This window comes from Protopterus annectens, chromosome 15.part0 (genome assembly GCF_019279795.1).
Source record: "Protopterus annectens isolate FY-2018-M chromosome 15.part0, PAN1.0, whole genome shotgun sequence".
NCBI lineage: Eukaryota > Metazoa > Chordata > Ceratodontiformes > Protopteridae > Protopterus > Protopterus annectens.
In genome coordinates, this window is record NC_056749.1 from 358,378,398 (window position 1) to 358,398,966 (window position 20,569).

At 40.0% G+C, this 20,569-nt stretch overlaps 1 protein-coding gene across 1 annotated transcript in view; it reads left to right on the forward strand.

Annotated features, from left to right (window-relative positions):
* EDA2R (ectodysplasin A2 receptor) overlaps positions 1-20,569 on the forward strand; it is a 247,288-nt gene that overhangs the window by 219,197 nt on the left and 7,522 nt on the right. The window contains exon 9 of the mRNA XM_044057108.1: positions 6,197-6,247. Within this exon, the coding sequence (XP_043913043.1) occupies positions 6,197-6,211 (15 nt within the window). The 3' untranslated portion in view covers positions 6,212-6,247. The remainder of the gene's footprint in view (positions 1-6,196; positions 6,248-20,569) is intronic.

Sequence of the window (20,569 nt, forward strand, 5' to 3'; positions counted from 1 at the left end):
GAAAGTTTGATTTTTTTTAACATTATGGCATAAATTGTTCAATGGTATGTTGAGCTAAAAAAGGAATATCCTACCTGCACAGAACTGACCGCTGTTGGGCACTAATTTAGCATTTATGCCGTGGCAGCTTATTCAGATTGTTGGATGTTTTAAGGCATTTAGTCAAGCAGATATTCTTTTGAAAAAAAGAGTCATAAGGCAGGAAAATCATAAACCTGAGCTGTTAATGGTTGCCACACAATGAACAGCAGATAAATCATGAGAAAGCACAAACATTGTAATTAAAGTATTACAAGTCCAACTAAATGGGCAATGATCCAGAACTAAATCAGCACTTGATGGAGCCTTTGCAAGAAAATTCAAATTTCTGCTGTTTCTCAACAGTTAAATTTTTATATTTTACTAGGTTATAAGAAAATGAACTATCAGTATTGGAAAAAACTGAGATTATACAATATAGTCCAAGGCTATGAAATAAGTTTCTCCTTACAGTCTGAGCAGGTCAAGTTAATTTCCTTCAAAAAGAATATTGATACATATATGGGGAGAAGAAAATATACATACGAGTTTAGAGCAGGCAAGCTTCTTTATGAACAGTTGGTTGTAAGCTTGACAGTTGAATTTGTCTAGTGATCTGAAGCTTGTTAGTGATGAAGTTTTAATATATTTGGTCACAAGTTTGAATATCAAAAACATTCCTGTACCTTATCAGGAGTTAGACATTTAAAATCAGCCTGTGAAAAGTCTGAACTGTTAAAGTCAAGAGAAAGCTAGTTCTGTATGTAATTCCTGTTAATTCATTCTCACCCACAGCATAACTCATGGCAGCTCACTCCAAATGTGACATACAAGTGCTATTTATTAAAAAGGTCTTCAGTTGCCCAGGGTTGTTGTGAGTTCCAAGTCCCATACCAAAGCCCTACATGATTCAAAAAGGGGTCAATGGGGCAGAAGGATAGACAACTCCACCTCTTCAAGTTTTCCAGTTGTGAAATTGGCATTCAAATGGGGCCTCATGTTAGGCATTGTAATTCTCAAATGTTGGAGCCTACTGATTCCTCTAAGATAAGTGAAAAACCAACATATCTCCAAACATACACAAGCGTACACACACACACACAACATTTGTGGATGGATGATGTGAGCAAATTTGGATTGAAATGTGGTAACAGGTGGCAAAGCATAAAAATCTACTCTCTCTCATTTCTGTGGAAATAAAACAAACAGCCATACCTGCGTGTGTGTGTGTGTGTGTGTGTGTGTGTGTGTGTGTGTGTGTGTGTGTGTGTGTGTGTGTGTGTGTGTGTGTGTGTGTGTGTGTGTGTGTGTGTGAGAGATTGGGTATGTGTAGCTGTTCTCCAGGTGATGGGCAGTATTATTGGCTACATGGCACACATGCAGTGCATGGTCATTGTCCCCTGGCACTTCTGTTATGGGACCCTTAATACCATTATTACTCACTGTTTATAATCTGTAGTGTTAAAAATCATTGAACTCTTCAGATCAAAGTATGAGCTATGAAGTGCTTGTTTCAAATTACATGGCAGTGCATGGTGTTTACAAAAATGGGTACCAGTTTCTAAGCAACAACAAGCTGCATAAAATTACATTAAAGTCGTAGATTAAAAAAGTTTGATTGCAAATCTTATGACTTACTGATCTTCAGGAAGACTGGTTGCTTTAACCTTAGAATGCATAGATAGATACATATATGTGTGTGTGTGTGTGTGTGTGTGTGTGTGTGTGTGTGTGTGTGTGTGTGTGTGTGTGTGTAATATAGAAAAGATTGAATACACTAAATGTTGACTGGCAAAACTTTACAAATGCCGCATGCATGCAGCAAGAAACAGCCTCAGCACATGCAAAACTTTAAACTGAAAAAAAAAAATAATAATAAAAACATTGTTTTTTATGTGCAAGTTCCATGCTCCTCCACCTGCTAATTATACATAATAACACTGAGATTGCACAGTCATCGGGAAAGGGCATATTTTTCATCCAAGGGAATTAAATAATCATAGGATTCAAAATGTCGCTTTACTTCATGGAAGGTATGATATGGGACTGAGATTTTGCCCTTTCTCCACTGATGTGTAGTCTTGGAGTTGGTATGTATAATTAGGATCTGTGGGGGGTTCACAGGGGCTGTTCTCCTAAAAAATATCTTGATCATTTGGATAAAGCTTTTCATGTTTGATATTTTGTTTCTTCAATGTCCCGAAGTGCACTCATGCATATACGTATATATACAGACACATTATCTAGCTATATATTTTAATATATATAATCAAGTGCACAGAACATTGCATAACAGTTAACCTAAATATCGCATTGAACTTGGCTGTAATCAGAAAAAGATAGCAGTAGAAAACAAACTATTCAATGGAAAAGGAAACACCTTCCTGTTTTTGGTTAAAATAATACTGTCAGACAAATTTTCTTTATAGTGGCACTGTGTTATGGAACGTGTGTTTAGTACTCTAGCATCAAATTTGAGAATAGGGTCTGGTGTTGAGAAAAGACCAATTAGAAAATATGAGTAATGGTGGGTAGGGGGGGACTCATCGAACTTTTGTTTAAAGGTGATTAATTGAAACCCCAGAGGTGAGCTTTAAAATAGGTTCAGGAGAGGAAACACATTTCTGATCATGCTGCATTTGGTTGACAAGTGGGTATTTGATGAATTAAGGCTGAGCAACCTGGAGGTTCCTGAATACGTCCTTATTCAAGCTCACAAAACCAAAGTTAAAAAACAAATGGAGCCACTACTAACTAAAGGCAGAACATATTATTCCACAAAGAAAGCATTTTTGTCCACCAGTTCTGACAAGGAACTCAAAGTAACATTTACTGAAAAACCCTACTCATAAATATGTTTAAAAATACATCACATGACAAAAAAAATCTGATGCAAAGCATCCAACAGAAAACTTAAACAAATATATATGTAAAAATAATTACCTTAAACTTTTTTTTTTCCTCTGGCTGTATTACTAAATAGTTCATTCTAGCCAAACTGTGACCCAAACCTTAGTTGACATAACTGATCACCGTTAATGGCAACTTTCATTTTTTCATAAGTAGAATGTAAAACAGGCATCATATTTAGCCACTTACACCACATTATTAGTGTTACATATATAATGCACACATTCCCATAACATGGCAGTGGGACAGTAATGGCACCCAGCTACACATATTTAGTGATTGCCCAGTGCTGCCTCGCTTATACTGAGGGAGGTAGCTATGGATAGCCATGTGGGTGGCATCTAGCAGGCGTACTAGGTATTTACCCAGAGGTGTTATGGGCAGACCAAACTTATGCTACCATAGTGCTTTTATACTAAGTCGCCACAGAGAAATTAGCATGTTAGCACACTTTGCCCCTTTGTAGTTAGTCATTACATACCAAAAGGAGTTGCTAACAGAGGAGGAGGTACTCTCACAGGGAAAGGGTAGGCCCCCTCCAGGTACATTAAAGCTGGACTACTCCCCATCACTTGTATCTTACCGGAAAAGATTTGGCTGACGGAGGTTCTCATGTAGCAAGGAATGGGCCATAGGGTTCTTACCTGGCTTTTTCACCTAAATGAATGGGCAAATTTTCAAAAGTAAGGAAGCTATCAGACAAGGTACAACTGGGCAGAATATACACAAACACACACATACACTCAAACAAAGTTTATGAGGATATGTTTTATACTGTGGTCTGCTTTAATCAGTCACTATTTTAGTAATGTATGACTGGAGCAAGAAGAGTCACCTCTGCCTAAAGGCATATTCCACAGCTTTTAGAATTCCATCTATACTAAAATAACTTACTTTAACCAAATTTTACAAGCAGATGACTCTACTTGATATGCGAAAAAGAGCGTGTTGGTGCATTCATATCAGAATTTCATAATTCCATTTTCATTTTCACAGAAGAAATCCATCTTAAAAGTGGTATAACTCGACATCTAAACCTAGCTCTGATTCTTAGAATTCACCTAGACGAAATAGTCTTTAATCACTTCAGACTTTCAGGTTTGATGCTACAAGCAGTCGAGGTAAACAGCGCATTTCGATTTTGAGTCTACTCTCTCTCTCTACCAGACATGAAGGCATTAGTGACAGCTGTATTTCCTTTAATTCGGTGAGCTTATTCACATATTCCTCCTTCCTAAACTCACGCTTAGACTTGTATATGTTTGTACGATTTCTTTCCGTCTGACAGTTTTGTTGGTGTTACATAAACACCTGATTCAGCCAGCCATACAAAACTTATAATTAAACATTTAAAATAGTTCTTAAAAGCAAGAACTATTTTAAATGTTTAATTATAGGTTAACTTTGTATGGCTGGCTGAATCAGGTGTTTATATGTAACCTCTATTTAAAGTTTTGAAAAAGCATTTTAATTTATGTACTGATGAAGGGTATGAGCTCGAAAGCTTTTCATTAAATATTTGGCGTTTATTAGAGTGTGGTCTTGGAGTTTTGCAGCTGCAGAGTGTGCTTTAGTTTTGTTTCATCTCGAGTTTTGTTGGTGTCACAAGATGGCTTGTATTTATGATCACATATTCCTCCTTCCTAAACTCATGCTTAGACGTGTGTATGTTTGTACGATTTCTTTCCATCTGGCAGTTTTGTTTGTGTCACGATGACATGTATTTATGAATTCACAGTGGAAATGGAAGCATTTCTCTAAGCTAGCGAACATGGTATGAATTGCCACTTGGTTTCACTCCATAAATGGAGTGCTGTTTTTATCTGAACTACCCAACCAGACAGACATCAGCCTTCTTGGCCCTTTTATGACCCATTTAATCTTTAATTTATTATTTCAGCAGATGTTTTATAATCATTTGCTTACAGAAATACTTCACATGAGATACCATTCAAAATCCCCTCACTATCTTTGAGTCCGAATTCTCTACCTGCAGAATCATTTTTCTGGTTTAGTCTGTTACATTCTCCCTGGTTATTTTTCCCCAGAAGGGTTTGGTTATGGCAGTCTTTATCTGCTGGAAAAATGTTGAAAAACTAAGCTATAATATGTGCAAAATCTGTGACTTTTTTCCAACTGGTTGCCTTTTCTTCTGTCATGCTTAGAAAAGGGATAAGTGATTATATTATGCTTGTGAGACACTTGTTGATCTGGATTAGCTCAGTGGAACATTACAGCAAAATGAACTATATTTGCAAATCTTATACCTTAGATCAGGAAGATGTCAGTAATCTGACTGAATATACGTACATGGTTGATTGCACAGTTGTCTTTCACTAAAGTTTCCATTGCCTTTGTTGCAGTACATGAAAAAGCAATATGGCTAGTGGGTTGGTATCTTGAAAGTCTTTAAAAGTATATTTGTTTTAGGTATTTGCACCACCTTTACTTTTCTGTTATTGTATACCATTACCTACCAGTATAGCCTAGATCTCTAGTCTTGGATTGTCATCTGCAGAACAATCCAGCAGAATACATTGATTTCAGAATGTTTTACTTTGCATCCATAGGTTTCCTTCCTCTTAACTTATTTGTTAAATATCTAAGAATATGTGAGCGACATTCTTGCCACTGAAGAAACAAAGAGGAGGTAAATTAGTGCGGACTCAAAAGCACTCACAATATTCTAAATGTTTAAAAAAAATCTCAAAAGTGGTTTCTTATATTTCCTTTTTTTTTAACATAGCTACATTTCACAATGTTATATCTCACGCATACACACAAAGTAAGGAACGTAGCTGAGAATAATTTTGCTGTGAAAAAGTATACTAAAGTTTGATTTTCATTATAGGAGGGCTTTAACTTTGACTGTGGTAAAGAACCTTTTGCAGTAATGTTGAACAATTGCCGTTTGGTGTAGTTAACCATGATGATGATGTTTAAGAAAAGTATTACTCCTTCAAACATGGATATTTAGAATTTTATAAGAATGATGTTCTACTGCAGAACCATCATGGACGTTAGTATTGAAGACTAACATCTGTGCTAAAATCTCCAATATCTCTACTATCATACTATACCAGAAAATGTTTTACTTGTGTATTCATAACAGAATATTCAGTGATGTAAATCATAACTTATCTCCTATTCTTACTACTTAGATCAACAAGTCAAACTTAGTTTCACTCTTTTTTTTTGTTTACAGTTAATTTATTTTTTTGCATCTTTTGCTAACTGACTGTTGTATGTTCTTTTCTATAACTTCCAGATATGCGAACCATAAAACAGGATCACAGTATGACTAGGAGTATTGTACAAGGTAAGTCAAATCCCCGAATGAACTGACCTTATATAAATGTAGCCAGTATTACTTTAGGCTCAAGTAGTTTACTTCAATGGTTATAGTAAGTTAGTGATCTCTACTTAATTAATGCATACAAAACTGGATATTTTATTTTGGAAGATGACAGTCTGAGGAAGAATACTCTGTAAAGATTAGCAGCAGCAAATTGGTGATGGCCTTGACGAGGTACTGAACTCTCAGATTTAATATAGAGTGGTAGTCAGTGCATCTGAGCTATATGAAAGTGGTACAAGTGATATGAATACTGGATCTAAATGATTGTCATCGTTGTAGTGAGACCCTCTACAAAAATGGGAAGAGTGGCTTGTAGATGGATGGTTATATAGATGATTATTTTTATTAACAAGGAATGTTATTGTGCAAATTCTAGTTTAAGATGGTGCTTGTAGTGAAAAGTTCCATTACATGTGGTATCCTCCATGATATAAAGTCAGTGACATATAGTATATTGCTAGATACAATAAATATGGTTAGTAGTAAATAACATGCAGTATGCCAGTAGACGCAGTACACTCTAAATGACTAGAGATAATGTAGGAAATGCATAGGTTATACTTTGTTTGGACCTGTGGTGCTCCATCCTCACATACTTTTATCAAGATATGGGAGACCCCTGCCCTAGCTAATGTTATCAAAGACAAAACAAATAAGCAATTCACAAAACAGCATATCAACTATTCTGCTTTTTTCTGTAATTAAACCCACCTGAAAGACACACACTGGACAGAGAAAAGCTCACATTAATAAAATTGTGAATATATGTTTTGTTTTATTAAAGTGAGTTTTTACATTTCATGGCCTGCTACTGATCAGTTCTCTCTCATGAAATGTGTAGTTAAACCTGCTTTAACAGGAATATCCATAAAATGGATAGGATTCTTTCTGTAACACTGTCCAGATCTGAGACATACCTCTCAAATGAACAGAATTTTGCAGAACATCCAGATTTTTGCTTCCTATTTTGGTCCATTTTTCATAAAAGTGTGGTTTTCTGGCAAATCATTGGCAAGTCCTTAAATATTTAAGTCAAAAAATGATGACAGACATTTGAGTATCAGACTTCATACCCTTCAGAAAATTTCATGCCAAGACAAAACTGGTTATTTGTTCAACTTTCTAAGTTTATAATAGCAATATTTAGAAATTGTCCCTTATTTTTGGCCCTCTGTCTCCCCATTATGTACAGCTTTGTCCAGATTTCTTGCTCTAAGAGGTTGAGAGGTATGATGTGTGGTAATGGAGCTCTAGAGAGGCTGTTAGATTAACATGTTTCTTGGAAGGTCAGTAGTTTGTTTCACAGTTGCAGACTAACTGCACTTTAGCCCTTCTCACAAGTCTTGCTGAAGTTATTTACAGATAAACTCTTACGCTCAGCATGTTCTTCTGGAGTTTTAACAAAAACTTATGGTTATTCACCATTGCTTCTGCTTGAATTAGTGCCCCTCTCCTAAGCAGAAAAAAATATTCTGAAATTTGAAAACGAAAATAAAGCTCATCACACACAGAGTGCCTCCATTCAGAGCTTCAACTGTGATTTCAAATGCAGTGTCATCATTGTTTTATGAAGCTGTAATAGCCTCATGGCTTCAGAAATCAGTGATGATACACTGCACTCTTGCACCATCACCACCTGCTGTGTCCACCAGCAGCTTCTGTATGGTGCCAGCCCCCCCCCACACACACACACACACTTTATCCCACCCAGGTTATGACTCCACCTTCTGTCAGCATAAGGAATAACTATTGATGCTCAGAAGTTGGCCTTTTACCCCATGAAGGAATAAGATGCTGAGTCGTTGCACCCATGACATAAGCTGAGGCATATCAGATATAGTGAGTAACAACATCTTAACACAAGTTAGCACTTTCTTTACATTTTTGTAAAGGTTTTTCCTCAAGCTGTTCCCACTGCCAAGACACACTTCTACTAACCTATACAGTGGTACTAACACTGTCGTTTGGATAGGCATAAGCTTCCCATAATAATTACTTAGTCCATGAAATGCCTATGAGAACGGGGTGCCTTCTGAAAGGCATTCACCTTGTACATGGAAGATCAGAACGATTTCTTGCCCAACATATGACCCAAACATTCGGTGTGCAATTTGTCAACTCACATTTTGTATTTTTGTGACTTAAGCCCATAGTCTTGAAATCTTTGCAGCTATTAATATAAAGTTAATGAGATGCCATCTTTCTCTTTCCCATAGACAAAGTATAAAGCTACAGTGAAATCAGAGAGTACATTTTCCATAATTTTTGGAGAATAGATGGGACAGTAGCTCAAGACATATATGGTAATTGTTATATACAAGGAAGGCTCTGCATGTTACCATTCTCAGATTTTTTTATAATCCAAATTAAGTACTACTATGATGCGACTACAACTAGTTTAGAAAAAGCAATTGTACCACTCAAATATGGCTATCAGCTCTTATGTACAATGGATAAAAAATTCTCAGACTCTGCTTTTAACATGACAAAAAAAGTCAAGCTATAGACAACACACATTTGCGTGCCATTATCAATTTCCACAACAGAAACAATCTGTGCTTCACTGGACTAATAATCTCTCAAATCTTTCAAGCTATGCCCACTCTTTTACAAAACTGCCCCAAATTCCCTACATTATATGTCCTCAAGCAAATTGTGCACTGATTTAACCTCATGGCCCACTTTGGCTCACTAACTTAATTCCAGTGTAACACAATTTATTGTAGACATTTCATCCTGCACAAAGCTGTTCCTCAACTAAAGACAAGCATCCTTTATGCTTTTCATAGTGTACTGCAGCTGTTATTTCACCCAGCACACACAAAGTCTCAAGTATTTACATTTTAGGCATCAGTTTTATTCTGTATGCATTCTTTAGGAAATGTGTGAAACAATCATCACTGTCTATTGGATACTGCAGCATGTGTCTATTTCCAAGTCCAGTCATCTGCCATTTCTGATAACGGTAGAAACAAATGAAGCATTTCCTTTGTGACCTTACTGTATACATCAATATATCAGCGTTGCTTTCATATGCTTGTTTCACCTTTCCATATATAGTGTTTTGCTTTGGTGTACATATACTTCACTTTGTGTTTAACCTGTTCTTTACCATAACATGCTGCTTTAATTTGTCCCAATTTTCCACATGTGGCAGTTATCCTCTTGTGAAGAACAAACTTTGTACAGAGGATTTTTACTGAAACATTGGTAATAAAACTTCATATATAGAGGTGCTGGATTTAGCACTGCTGGTTGTAGTTCAACTCATTTCGCTACTGTGGTTCCTTCACTGGAGACTGCACATGTATTTTTATGAGTGCTTCGAAACACATGCGTGAATGGGCGTGCCTTCGCTGAAGGTTGGGCGTCGGGCTGGCAACTCGGCACCATAAAAAAATCTACTGCCAATCATTAGCGGAGTGGATTTCCCCTGTGGCGACCCTTAACCGGGAAAAGCCGAAAAGAATTACAATATGTAAAGCAAAAATTCTATGGCAAATTAGCTTCATATCTCAGACCATAAAAATAAACTGGAACTTCTGCTGAATGTTCAGAAATGTAAAGGTTTTAACTCTATGAAATTATTTAATGATTAACTAAAATGAAAAAATCTGTAGGAGGCTTAGTGAACCCAGAAATAGCAGACACAGGTCCTCTGATGCCTTTTGGCCAGATCCATGAAGATAATGAGTGCAAGAACATTGTTCCAACTAAAAAGAAGGGAAAATGGCGAATTCAGGTTTAAGCAAGTGGTGGTGCATCCTTCGAGGGACTTTCCTAAGATCTTTTAGAAGCTTTCTGATTGCAGGGTATCTTAATGAGATTTTGACAAAAAAATCTGTTACATGAAACGTCCTACAGAGGGCGTTTCAGCAGACTGTGTTGATGTTCATAGTGTTACACTGCTGCAGTCATCACACTTGGGTTATCCTACCGTCAGACGGTCCTGCAGTCGGTCTGAGCTCCAAAGTCTTGGTCCAGCGTCAGTTGCTGTTGCTTCTTCCCTGACGTCAGTGCGCCAGGGGTATAAAAGATGCAGCTGATGCCATTTTCTTCAGTCTTTCTTGCCGCGAGGTGCCTGATGCAAAAGCAGTTTGCAAGTGCCGGTCGGCCGACTCCTGAGATTTTCATTCCGAATCCAGAACCGAAGTCTTCTACAAAGCTAAGTACCCCGTTGGGGAAACTTTTTCTTGCCTTAGACCGATGTCAGTAAAAGTTAAAAATTGTATTTCTTGTGGGAAGCAAATACCTCATAAGGATTTCCATTCCTATTTTATTCCATGCCTAGGCCCAGACCACAATGTCACTGGTTGTCGGTTTTGTGCTAGGTTTAACAAGCGCACTATTAAATGTCGGTTTGATTTTGCCCGACATTATTTGGGCAGAAAATCCAATTACACCATGCCATCAGAACAACCGATGACCGGAATACACAAAAAGCACAAGGACAGGCATCAGAGGCCCAAAACTGACGACGAAGCCTCTTCTAGGCCAGTCGCCGGTTCTACGGTTTTCAGTGAGGCACCTTTGCAGCCCCTGAAGACCACTTCTTTGGAACCACAGACCACCTCAGACTCCCACACGGAGATGGCTGGGCCTTCAGATACACCAGACTTGAGACTTACCGAGACTAACCCTTCTGAGGGCTCCGGAGTAGCTGAACAACCTGCAGCTTCAGAGGGTGTTTTCAGACCTACTCAGTTAACCATTAAACCTTCTGCTAAATCTAAACCAAAGAAACAACTCCAGCATTCACCAGCACAGGCCTCCATGCCTAAGAAACAGATGCTCAAAATGGCCGAAGACCTAATTACTCTGATCAGGGGGTCCCACCCTCCTCCTGATAAAAGGCCTAGATAGGATGCAGACCATGAATCATCCGACCAGCTGTCCATCTCTTCAGATTCATCCTCAGACCTAGGATACTCCTTACCCCCTTATGAGGATTCTGATGCTGAGGAATCCATTCCTTCAGCCTCTCCACCAGAGGACTTCTCCTTTGGGGAAACCTTGCATACCATGCGGGAGCATTTCCATTGGGAGGGCCAGGATTACTCAGAATCCAAGAAAAGGCTCAGAGATTTCCTTTTATTACCTCAACACAGACCCCTTGCTATTCCGCCAGTGATAGATATTGTGGATGATGTGTACGCTGAATCCAGCTTAAACCGTGATTCTTTACCTCCAGCTCCGGTTAAGCCAGACAGATATGACAGAGTCCCTGACTCTCATAAATTCCTTTATAAAAGCCCTGTTGCTGATCCTGATACTATTTCCCAGGGTCCCAAAGGGGTTGAGGCTTCTACAGCAAAAAATACAGTCCCCTCTGATAGAGATTCCAGGGCATTAGACATATGGGGAAAGAAAGTATACACATCTGCAAATTTACCAATGAGAGCACTAAACTGCCAGTTTCACATGCTTAAATATCAGCAATATTTGATGTCTCAGTTGAAACAAAAAAAAATGCTTCCAAATTCAGATCTTCCTAACTAAGGAAATGCAGGATTTATTGTATGCAGCTGAACAAGTGGGAAAACATACTTTGCAATGTGGTTTTGTTTCCTTAGAGGCCTCCTGTAGAGCAGCAGTTACAGGGTCCGTCATTAGAAGGCATGCTTGGTTAAAAGAACAGACCTTACCAGATCATGTTAAAGCAAAGTTATTGGATGCACCCTTGCAGCAGGATGTTTTATTTGGAGTTAAGGCAGAAGAGGTATTAAAGAAAATGGAGGATAAAGCAAAATCTATGCAAATGGTGAAGGATTTCTTACAGGTTCAGCCTCATCGATTTAGCAGAAATTGTCCAAAAAAGAATTGGTCCTTTCCAGTTTTAGACAGACCTCAAAGGGGCAGATACAGATGTCCAAGAGGCAGAGGTCAACCACAAGGTACTTACAGACCTCGACAATGGGGTACTTCTACCAAGAAAGAAGGGGAAGACAGGCCTCAACCTTATAAAAAGCAGACCCAATGACTTCCCACTACAGCTGCCAAACATCTCTCTTGGCAGCCCCCTTGGGGGGAAAACTGACACTTTTCAGTCACAATTGGCAATTGATCACCAAAGACAAATGGGTTCTCAATATTGTGTCTCAAGGTTACAGGTTCCACTTTCACACTCTGCCAAGGTTAAAAGGAATGCCAAATCTGCCACCAAATCAATGGGCAGAGGCTCAAAGGCAAATTGCAGCACTCATGGACACGAGAGCTATTCAAAAGGTACCAATACAGGAGCAAGGACAAGGATTTTACTCAAGACTCATTCTGGTTCCCAGAAAGGACAAAACTTGGAGGCCGATTCTGGATCTTTCTTCTCTAAATACTTACCTGGATGTTCCAAAATTCAAAATGTTGACACTACAGCAGCTTCTTCCCATGCTGGGCAAGAAAGCTTGGCTCGTAACATTGGACCTCAAGGAGGCATACCTGCATGTCCCTATCAGGCAAAATTGCAGAAGAAACCTCAGATTCTTAGCAGGTTCAAAGCACTACCAATTCTCTGCACTGCCCTTTGGCTTATCTACTGTGCCCAGGGTCTTTACAAAATGCCTGGCACCAGTAATTGCATTTTGCAGACAAAAAGGAATTCAAATTTACCCATACTTGGACGACTGCCTTATTCAAGCAGAGAGCAAAGACATTCTTCTAAAGCATCTGGCGGTTGTAAAAAGACTGCTAATTTGCCTAGGGTACACAGTAAACGAAAAGAAATCAAAACTAATGCCCTCACAAGAGATAATATTCCTGAGTGCCAGCTTAAATACAACGGCCCAGATGGCTTATCTCACGCCAGACAAGCAAGGACAACTGACTCAATATTTCCAATTGATGGCAACAAAGACTCAACTCCCTGCAAGAAAAATTCTGCAGTCCTTGGGTTACATGGCATCTTACCAGAAAATGAAGAACGAGGTCGGACCCAAAATGGAATTTATTGTGAACAGCACCACAAACATAGTCAATTTGAACAGCAGCACAAACACAGTTGATTAATTGACTGTGTTTGTGCTGCTGTTCAAATCGACTGTGTTTGTGGTGCTGTTCGCAATAAACTCCATTTTGGGCCCGATCTCGTTCTTCATTTTTTGGTGTTGTGGTTTATCCTGGTTCTTGGTATTTTACATGGCATCTTGCATACTACTAATTCCATGTGCAAAACTGCATATGAGGAAACTACAATGGTACCTAAAGAGTGTCTGGTCTCAACACTGTCACAATTTGGAAACAGTGATACCACTTATTCCTTGCCTTCAACAGGAGTTTCGATGGTGGGCTCAAGCCTGTCACCTCAACAAGGGACAGCCTTTCACTCAACCCACAGCCAGGCAAACACTGACAATAGATGCTTCGGATTATGCCTGGGGAGCACAGATGGCAGGAAAATGTATTCAGGGCAAGTGGACCGCAGAACAAAGGCATCTCCACATCAATCAAAAAGAGATGCTAGCTGTACAAAATGCCTTTATAGCTTTCAAGGACCTTCTGCATCCAGGACAACTACTACTAAAGACAAGACAACACCACAGTTATGTGGTACATAAGCAAGAGGGCACTCATTCATATCCCCTCTGCAGACAAGCCATGACCTTGTGGAACACAGCTATAACCTATTAAGTTCATCTGCAAGCACAATTCCTGCCAGGAGAGAAAAACACACTGGCAGACGACTTAAGCAGAAACATCATGGATACGCATGAGTGGAATTTAAATCCACGAATGTTCAGGATGATGACTCAGAAATGGTGGAGCCCAGACATAGATCTGTTCGCATCCCCAATGAATTGCCAGCTACAGAAATTCTGCTCAAGGACTTACCACCCACAAGCATGGAAAGTGGATGCGCTCTCATTCAGCTGGAAAAACCTACAAGTATACGCTTTCCCACCACTGCCTCTCCTTTCCAAGGTACTCATAAAAGCCAGACAAGAAAGGCCTAAGATGATCCTAATTGCCCCAGACTGGCCACGCCAGCACTGGTACCCAATCTTAAAGAACTTAGCACAAGGAATACCATGGATTTTGCCTCAAATCTCACAACTTCTGACTCAGCAAAACAATCAGATACTTCACGGCCAGCTCAAGACTTTAAACCTGGCTGCATGGCAGATTCCTTAGTCAAGCAAACAATGCCTCTCTCCAAAGCTGTTATGGATGTCATTCTGGAGGCCAGAAGGCCTAGTACCAGGAAGGCCTATTTGGATAAATGGAAGAGATTCTGTGCCTGGAACCAGGCTCACAGTCTTGACCCTCTTGTCCCAAATATTCCTCAGATACTACAATACTTGACTGAGATGCTGGACAAGGGCCTCTCCTTTTCATCCATTAAGATCCATGCCTCTGCCATCTCTGCTCATTACAACACAGATCCACCAATTTTTTTCTCATCCTTTGGTAAAACAGTACCTCAGGGGGCTAAAAACATAAGACCGCCCTGTAGAGCACCTACTCCAACTTGGGACCTCAACTCTGTCCTGGAAAAATTAACTTTACCTCCTTTTGAGCCAGCTAACTCAGCCGACTTAAAATATGTCTCTTAGAAAACTGCTCTGCTCCTGGCAATAACCTCAGGACAAAGAATTTCAGAATAACAGGCACTAATGGCAGTGGAACCATTCATCATTTTCCACCAAGACAGGGTGTGTTTAAGAACAAACCCTTCTTTTATGCCAAAGGTGGTATCAAGTGTGGCTCTAAACCAAACTATTCACTTGCCAACTTTTTATCCAAATCCACAGAATAAAGGGGAGAGACTACTGCATTCCTTGGGCATACACAGGCAGTTAGGCTTCTACTTGGACAAAACTAAAGCTTTCAGGAAAACTGAGCAATTGTTTGTATCATATGCTGCAGGAACACAGGGAAAAGCCATTTCAAAACAGACCATTTCAAAATGGATAGGGCATTGCATATGTTTCTGCTATACACATCATGGGAAAACTGCACCTACCAGCATTAGGTCATTCCACCAGGGCAACAGCCACTTCAACTGCCTACCTCAGGAGTACCTACCAAGGACATTTTGGAAGCAGCAACTTGGAGTTCTGTACATGCCTTCACCAAGCATTACCATCTGCCTCTTTACTCTAAATCCAGAGCTGGCTTTGCCACTGCAGTTCTGCAGGGCCTTATAGTCACCCCTAATGCCTTATAGAACCAGCCACCCTACCTCTGCTTTGGGATTCTACCCAAGTGTGATGACTGCAGCAGTGTAACACGATGAACATAGTACAGTTTTGTACCTACCATAAATGTAGATGTTCGAGTGTATACACTGCTGCAGTCCAGGTTACCCTCCCTCCTTCCCCTCTTACTTACTGTTACTTACCCTAATATTCTACCCCTTGCTGCCTATGGGAAGTATTTGCTGGTAAGGGACAGTATTTGATTGCTTTTCTTATGTATGTTTTATTAGCAATTTACATTGCCTACCTTTTTGGGGGCACCTGACATCTGAGGCAAGAAAAACTGAAGAAAATGGCATCAGCTGCATCTTATATTCCCCTGGCACACTGACGTCAGGGAAGAAGCGACAGCAACTGACGCCGGACCAAGACTTTGGAACTTGGGCCGACTGCGGGACCGCCTGACGGCAGAATAACCCAAGTGTGATGACTGCAGCAGTGTATACACAGACATCTACATTTATGGTAGGTACAAAACTGTACTTTCTCTTTCTCCTAATAAGGTTGTTTGTATTATTATATTTAACCTTTTGGTATTGAGTCGACCTAGTACAGGACTTCATCCTAATAAGGACTTTTTTTTTTAATACAAGCCAAAAAAATTCTTACTTGAAACATCCTGTACGGAGCATTTCGAAAAATAAATGTGTAGCTCTTTTTTTCCTAATAAAGACATATATAATTGTATATATTTAACCTTTTGGTATTAGGTTGTCTTTTACATAAAGCATCCTATAGAGGGTGTTTCAGTGAACTGTGCAGTTTTCTTAATCCTAACAAGGACATTTGTATTTTTATTTTTAATCCTTTTGCTGTTAGGTTGTCCTGTTGGGGACATTACGATCCTCAGTGAAATCTCTCTCTCTCTGGCTTTTTTCATCCTTAAAAGGACGTTGGGGGTGATCATTTTTGTAGCATCGTCCTAGTAATGTTTTCTATTCCTATGGCTTGAATAAAACAAAATCTCTGGAAGCTTTGGCTCTAATTTTTATATTTAATTTGGTATGCAAAACGAATGAAAAGCCCTCATCTACCAACTTAAATCAAATAAAGAATGTAAGACTACAACAATTGATAATGAGCCAATAATCATTTAAGAGGCTATGCAAGAAATGCCACATATAATTTTGGCTCATCTGTCTTCTGAGTGTCAGAATCAGATTATTCAAAGAGGCTAGTTTGCTATATCAGCATTCTTGGAAATGTAATCTTCACATTTAAATTTTGGACTGCAAAACTAGAAAGTGTTACAAAATCACAGACTTTTGGGACTCGGTGGATTTTCTTTCAAAATACTGATGACTGCATCATAGGAAAGACTTACTGATATTGCAGACCAGTGGAAGTGGCTTCATTATGTGGCATCATGCTGTCCTCCTTGTGACGGAGGTATTAACCTCAACCTCGATCATGATATTTCCAATAAATTTAGGTTTCTGATATGTACAGTCCGTTTGTAGGGGAGCTAGCTTTACTGAATGCGTTATAGTAATGCCATCCAGCAACATGTGCTGCCACTATTTATTAAAAGGAGAAGATTTCCAGGTTATCAGCATTCACGGAGATGTTAAGTTATCAGCTTAACACTACTAGTGCTAGTGATTGAGTGACCATCTATGAACTTGTAGAATGCGGATTCCTTTTCTCCTTAGCAAAAGGTGATTTTAACAGGTACATGCATGATTACCAGTTGGCATAATGGTTAAAGTCCTAACCTCCTGTGCACAAGGTACAGGGTTCACTTCTGACCTCTGACCAATGCCTGTTTGGAGTTTGCATGTTCTCACTGTGGGGTTTTCTCCCACCTCCAGAAAACATGTCAACTGTTTCCATCTCAAAATCAACAATGAATGGAGCTGTGGGCAGAAACACGGACTCTATATGGTGCCATATAGGGGAAAGATTTTTACAGACCAACCACTTTGGGGCATCTACTGTGGTGCACAGTATCCTCAAGATAGGAGAACACAGACTGCATGCCTTGGCAGGGATAGCCACTCGATTGTGTAAAATATGGCTCTAGGTCATTCAGTCATGTTGACTAATGTCGCCAAATGAGCATGGGTAGTTACTGGTGATAAGTGGGTTGAGGACATGACCTACTCCAACCTACGCCAGGGGCGCATGCTAACTGTGGGAGGTGTATATGTGCCCCTGCTGGCAAGTGTGTGCTCACCATAAAGCCCAGCAGCACTGGCTCAAACTACTGGCCACCCAGTATCTATTCGCCCAGCCTGAGTTACCTGGGATAGCTCTCGAGTGAAAGCTGGACATAAAACCAATCAGCCTGCCAAACATTAACTCAGAATTGCTACACGTAATATGGGTTCGCTGACAGGATGCAGCTTGGAAGTGGATGACATGAGGATATGGTGGAGGCAGGACATCCTATGTATCCAAGGGCCAAGATGGAAGGGCAGTGCAGCAAAGCCACTTGGCTTGGGATCCAGAGTATACTACTCAAGAGGGGGAAGGCTAGAAATGGCTGACAGACACACACACACATGGACACACAGACAGACACACACAGACACAGCACCCTGCAAATTAAATATTCTAACTCAGAGATCGCACTACATTGAAGAAAGTGATACATTTCCCAATCTGCACTGTACCACGACTCTACTCATAACATCTAGTTCATATCAGCGAATGCACACTTGCATTCGCCAATCTGTACTCTCAATCTCCTAACATTCGGCAACACAGAAGTCGACTAAATGCCATTTGACTTTTCATGATCGCTGAATCAACATTCAACTTTTTGATAGTAAACCCTGATAAAGATGCTGGGTGAGATATGGGAGAAATGGCTCCTGAGAGTATTCATAGCCATGTGGAGAGAAAGCTGTATCCCAGATGACTGGAGAATAAGCATACTCATGCCAGCATACAACAAAAGGGACATCCACAACCGTGGGCATTACAGAGGAATCAAACTCCTATGACACTGCATGAAAGTTCTAGAAAGGATGACTGATAAAAGGATACGCAGAATAGTAGAATGTAAGATGGGAGATGAGCAATTCAGATTCCAATCAGGATGCAGCACAACTGACCCAATCTTTCCAGTGAGTCATGTAGTTGAGAAGAAACTAGAGATTAGGAAAGTGTCCAACTGGGCATTCCTAGAGTTGCAGAAAGCATATGGCAAGGTTCTAGAAAAGGTGATCTCAGCATTACTGCAGTGGTTTGAAGTCCTGGAAATGACTCAAATACAGTGTTCAGCCTCATGGAGGTTTTCCTGTTGGGAGTGGGTGTACACCAGGGTTCAGCTCTGAGCCCATTGCTGTTCATACTGGTGATGGACTACATTAGAAAACAGGTTGGAGGGGACAGGTAAACAAAGCTGCTGTATGCAGATGATATGGCATTACAGGCAGACTCTTAGCAAGAGCTCCAGCAAAGTATAGAGCAATGGAATGCAAAATTGAAGGTACATGGGATGAAACTAAGCCCAGATAAGACAGTGGTAATGGTAAACTGGGGAAATCAGAAGAAGCTGAGAACTGAGAATGAAGGGAAGATAGTGTAGCTTCAAGTATCTGGCAGGGGTGGTTGAGGAGAAGGGAAGTCTGAATGAAGAAATCAAAGCTAGAATCACAGGGGCTGCAGCCAACTGGCACAGTGCGTCAGGTATAACAACAGAAAAATGCCAAATAAGCTGAAAAGTAAGGTGTATGAGACGGTGATGTGACCAGTACAACTGTATGGTACAGAAACCTGGGCAGTAAAGGCAGAGCAGATGAAGAGGCTAGATGTGATGGAAACGAAGTGCCTGAGAAGGGTGATAGTATGCACTCTGTGGGACAGACAATGAAATGAGGACATAAAAGCAGTAGCCAAAGTAGCTTCAATTGCAAAAATGATCAAAGAGAACAGACTACAGTGGTTTGGACACGTGCAGAAAAACAGAACACAATCTGGTGAAGAAGATTTGGAACAGACAGGTAGAAGATGAGAGGAAACAAGGATGTCCAGCAAAGGGGTGAATGGATTGTGTGAAAGAAGATCAGTGACAGTCAGGCATGAGTGTCGAAGGAAGAAGCGTGGCAGTGAATAAAGAGAGATGGCAACAGTTAACATGATTCCCCAACCCATGTAGAAAATGGGAAAAAGGGGGCTGATGATGACGATGATGAATGATTACATGATAGAGTAGAGAGTGGGCTAGCCATAAATGTCACTGAGGAGTAACCAGACTACAACACATTCTTTGGCATGTACCTGCCTAGGCCCTTACAACAGCTTGAGAGGTTACTCATAAAAGGAATACAGGAATTAAAGAAGTAGTCCTACGGGAACATCTCAATGCCATATCCCAGTACTCATCTCCTACTGTCTGCTGCTTTGCAATCTATGCCTAGCTAACAGGGTATCTGCTGATCCTGCACTGGTGGATTTCTTGGACATATACAACACAGATAGCATCAGACATGCACATTCTACAGACCTAAACCTTACTTGCAACAAACAGGGCATTTTAGAGATACTGGTATGCATCTCAAAGACTACCCTCTTCTCTGGAACAGGCTTCCCATCCATGTGAGAGAAAACTGACACTTAACCCCATTCAAATGTAACTTGGACCAATGGATGTGAAATTGCAGATTTACCCCAGTTTGGCATCCATGTCCCTGCTGGACAGGAACAACCTGTGAATGCTTGATGTGTACAAACCTACATCATAACTGTAAAATTCTTTGGGGTATTGACATGTCAGTGATATTTTGTTAAAGTTGGAGTAAACTAGGCAAGTCTTAAAATGGGGATTGAGCCACTGTGCAAGTAGCCACCTATAAAAGGAAAACTAGCTAAACCTTTAACATCTTCTGCGGAGACTAAGCCAACTATTTTTTTGGGAAATGAAGTCCCCTTTGACTTCAGGGTTCTTGTCTCCTTCATTTTTCTCCTACAACAGTTTTTGTCTACAATGATGACTCTTAAGCTCCACACTTTTAGTTCACCAAGGCCTCTTCTTAAGGTTTGATCTAGTTTTCCTGTTCCCATTTCTGAGACTAGCAACTGCGTAGCAAATTCCACATTTGTATGAGCCTACCCTCCCCATATTAAGAGGGTTCCTTATTTTTTCCAC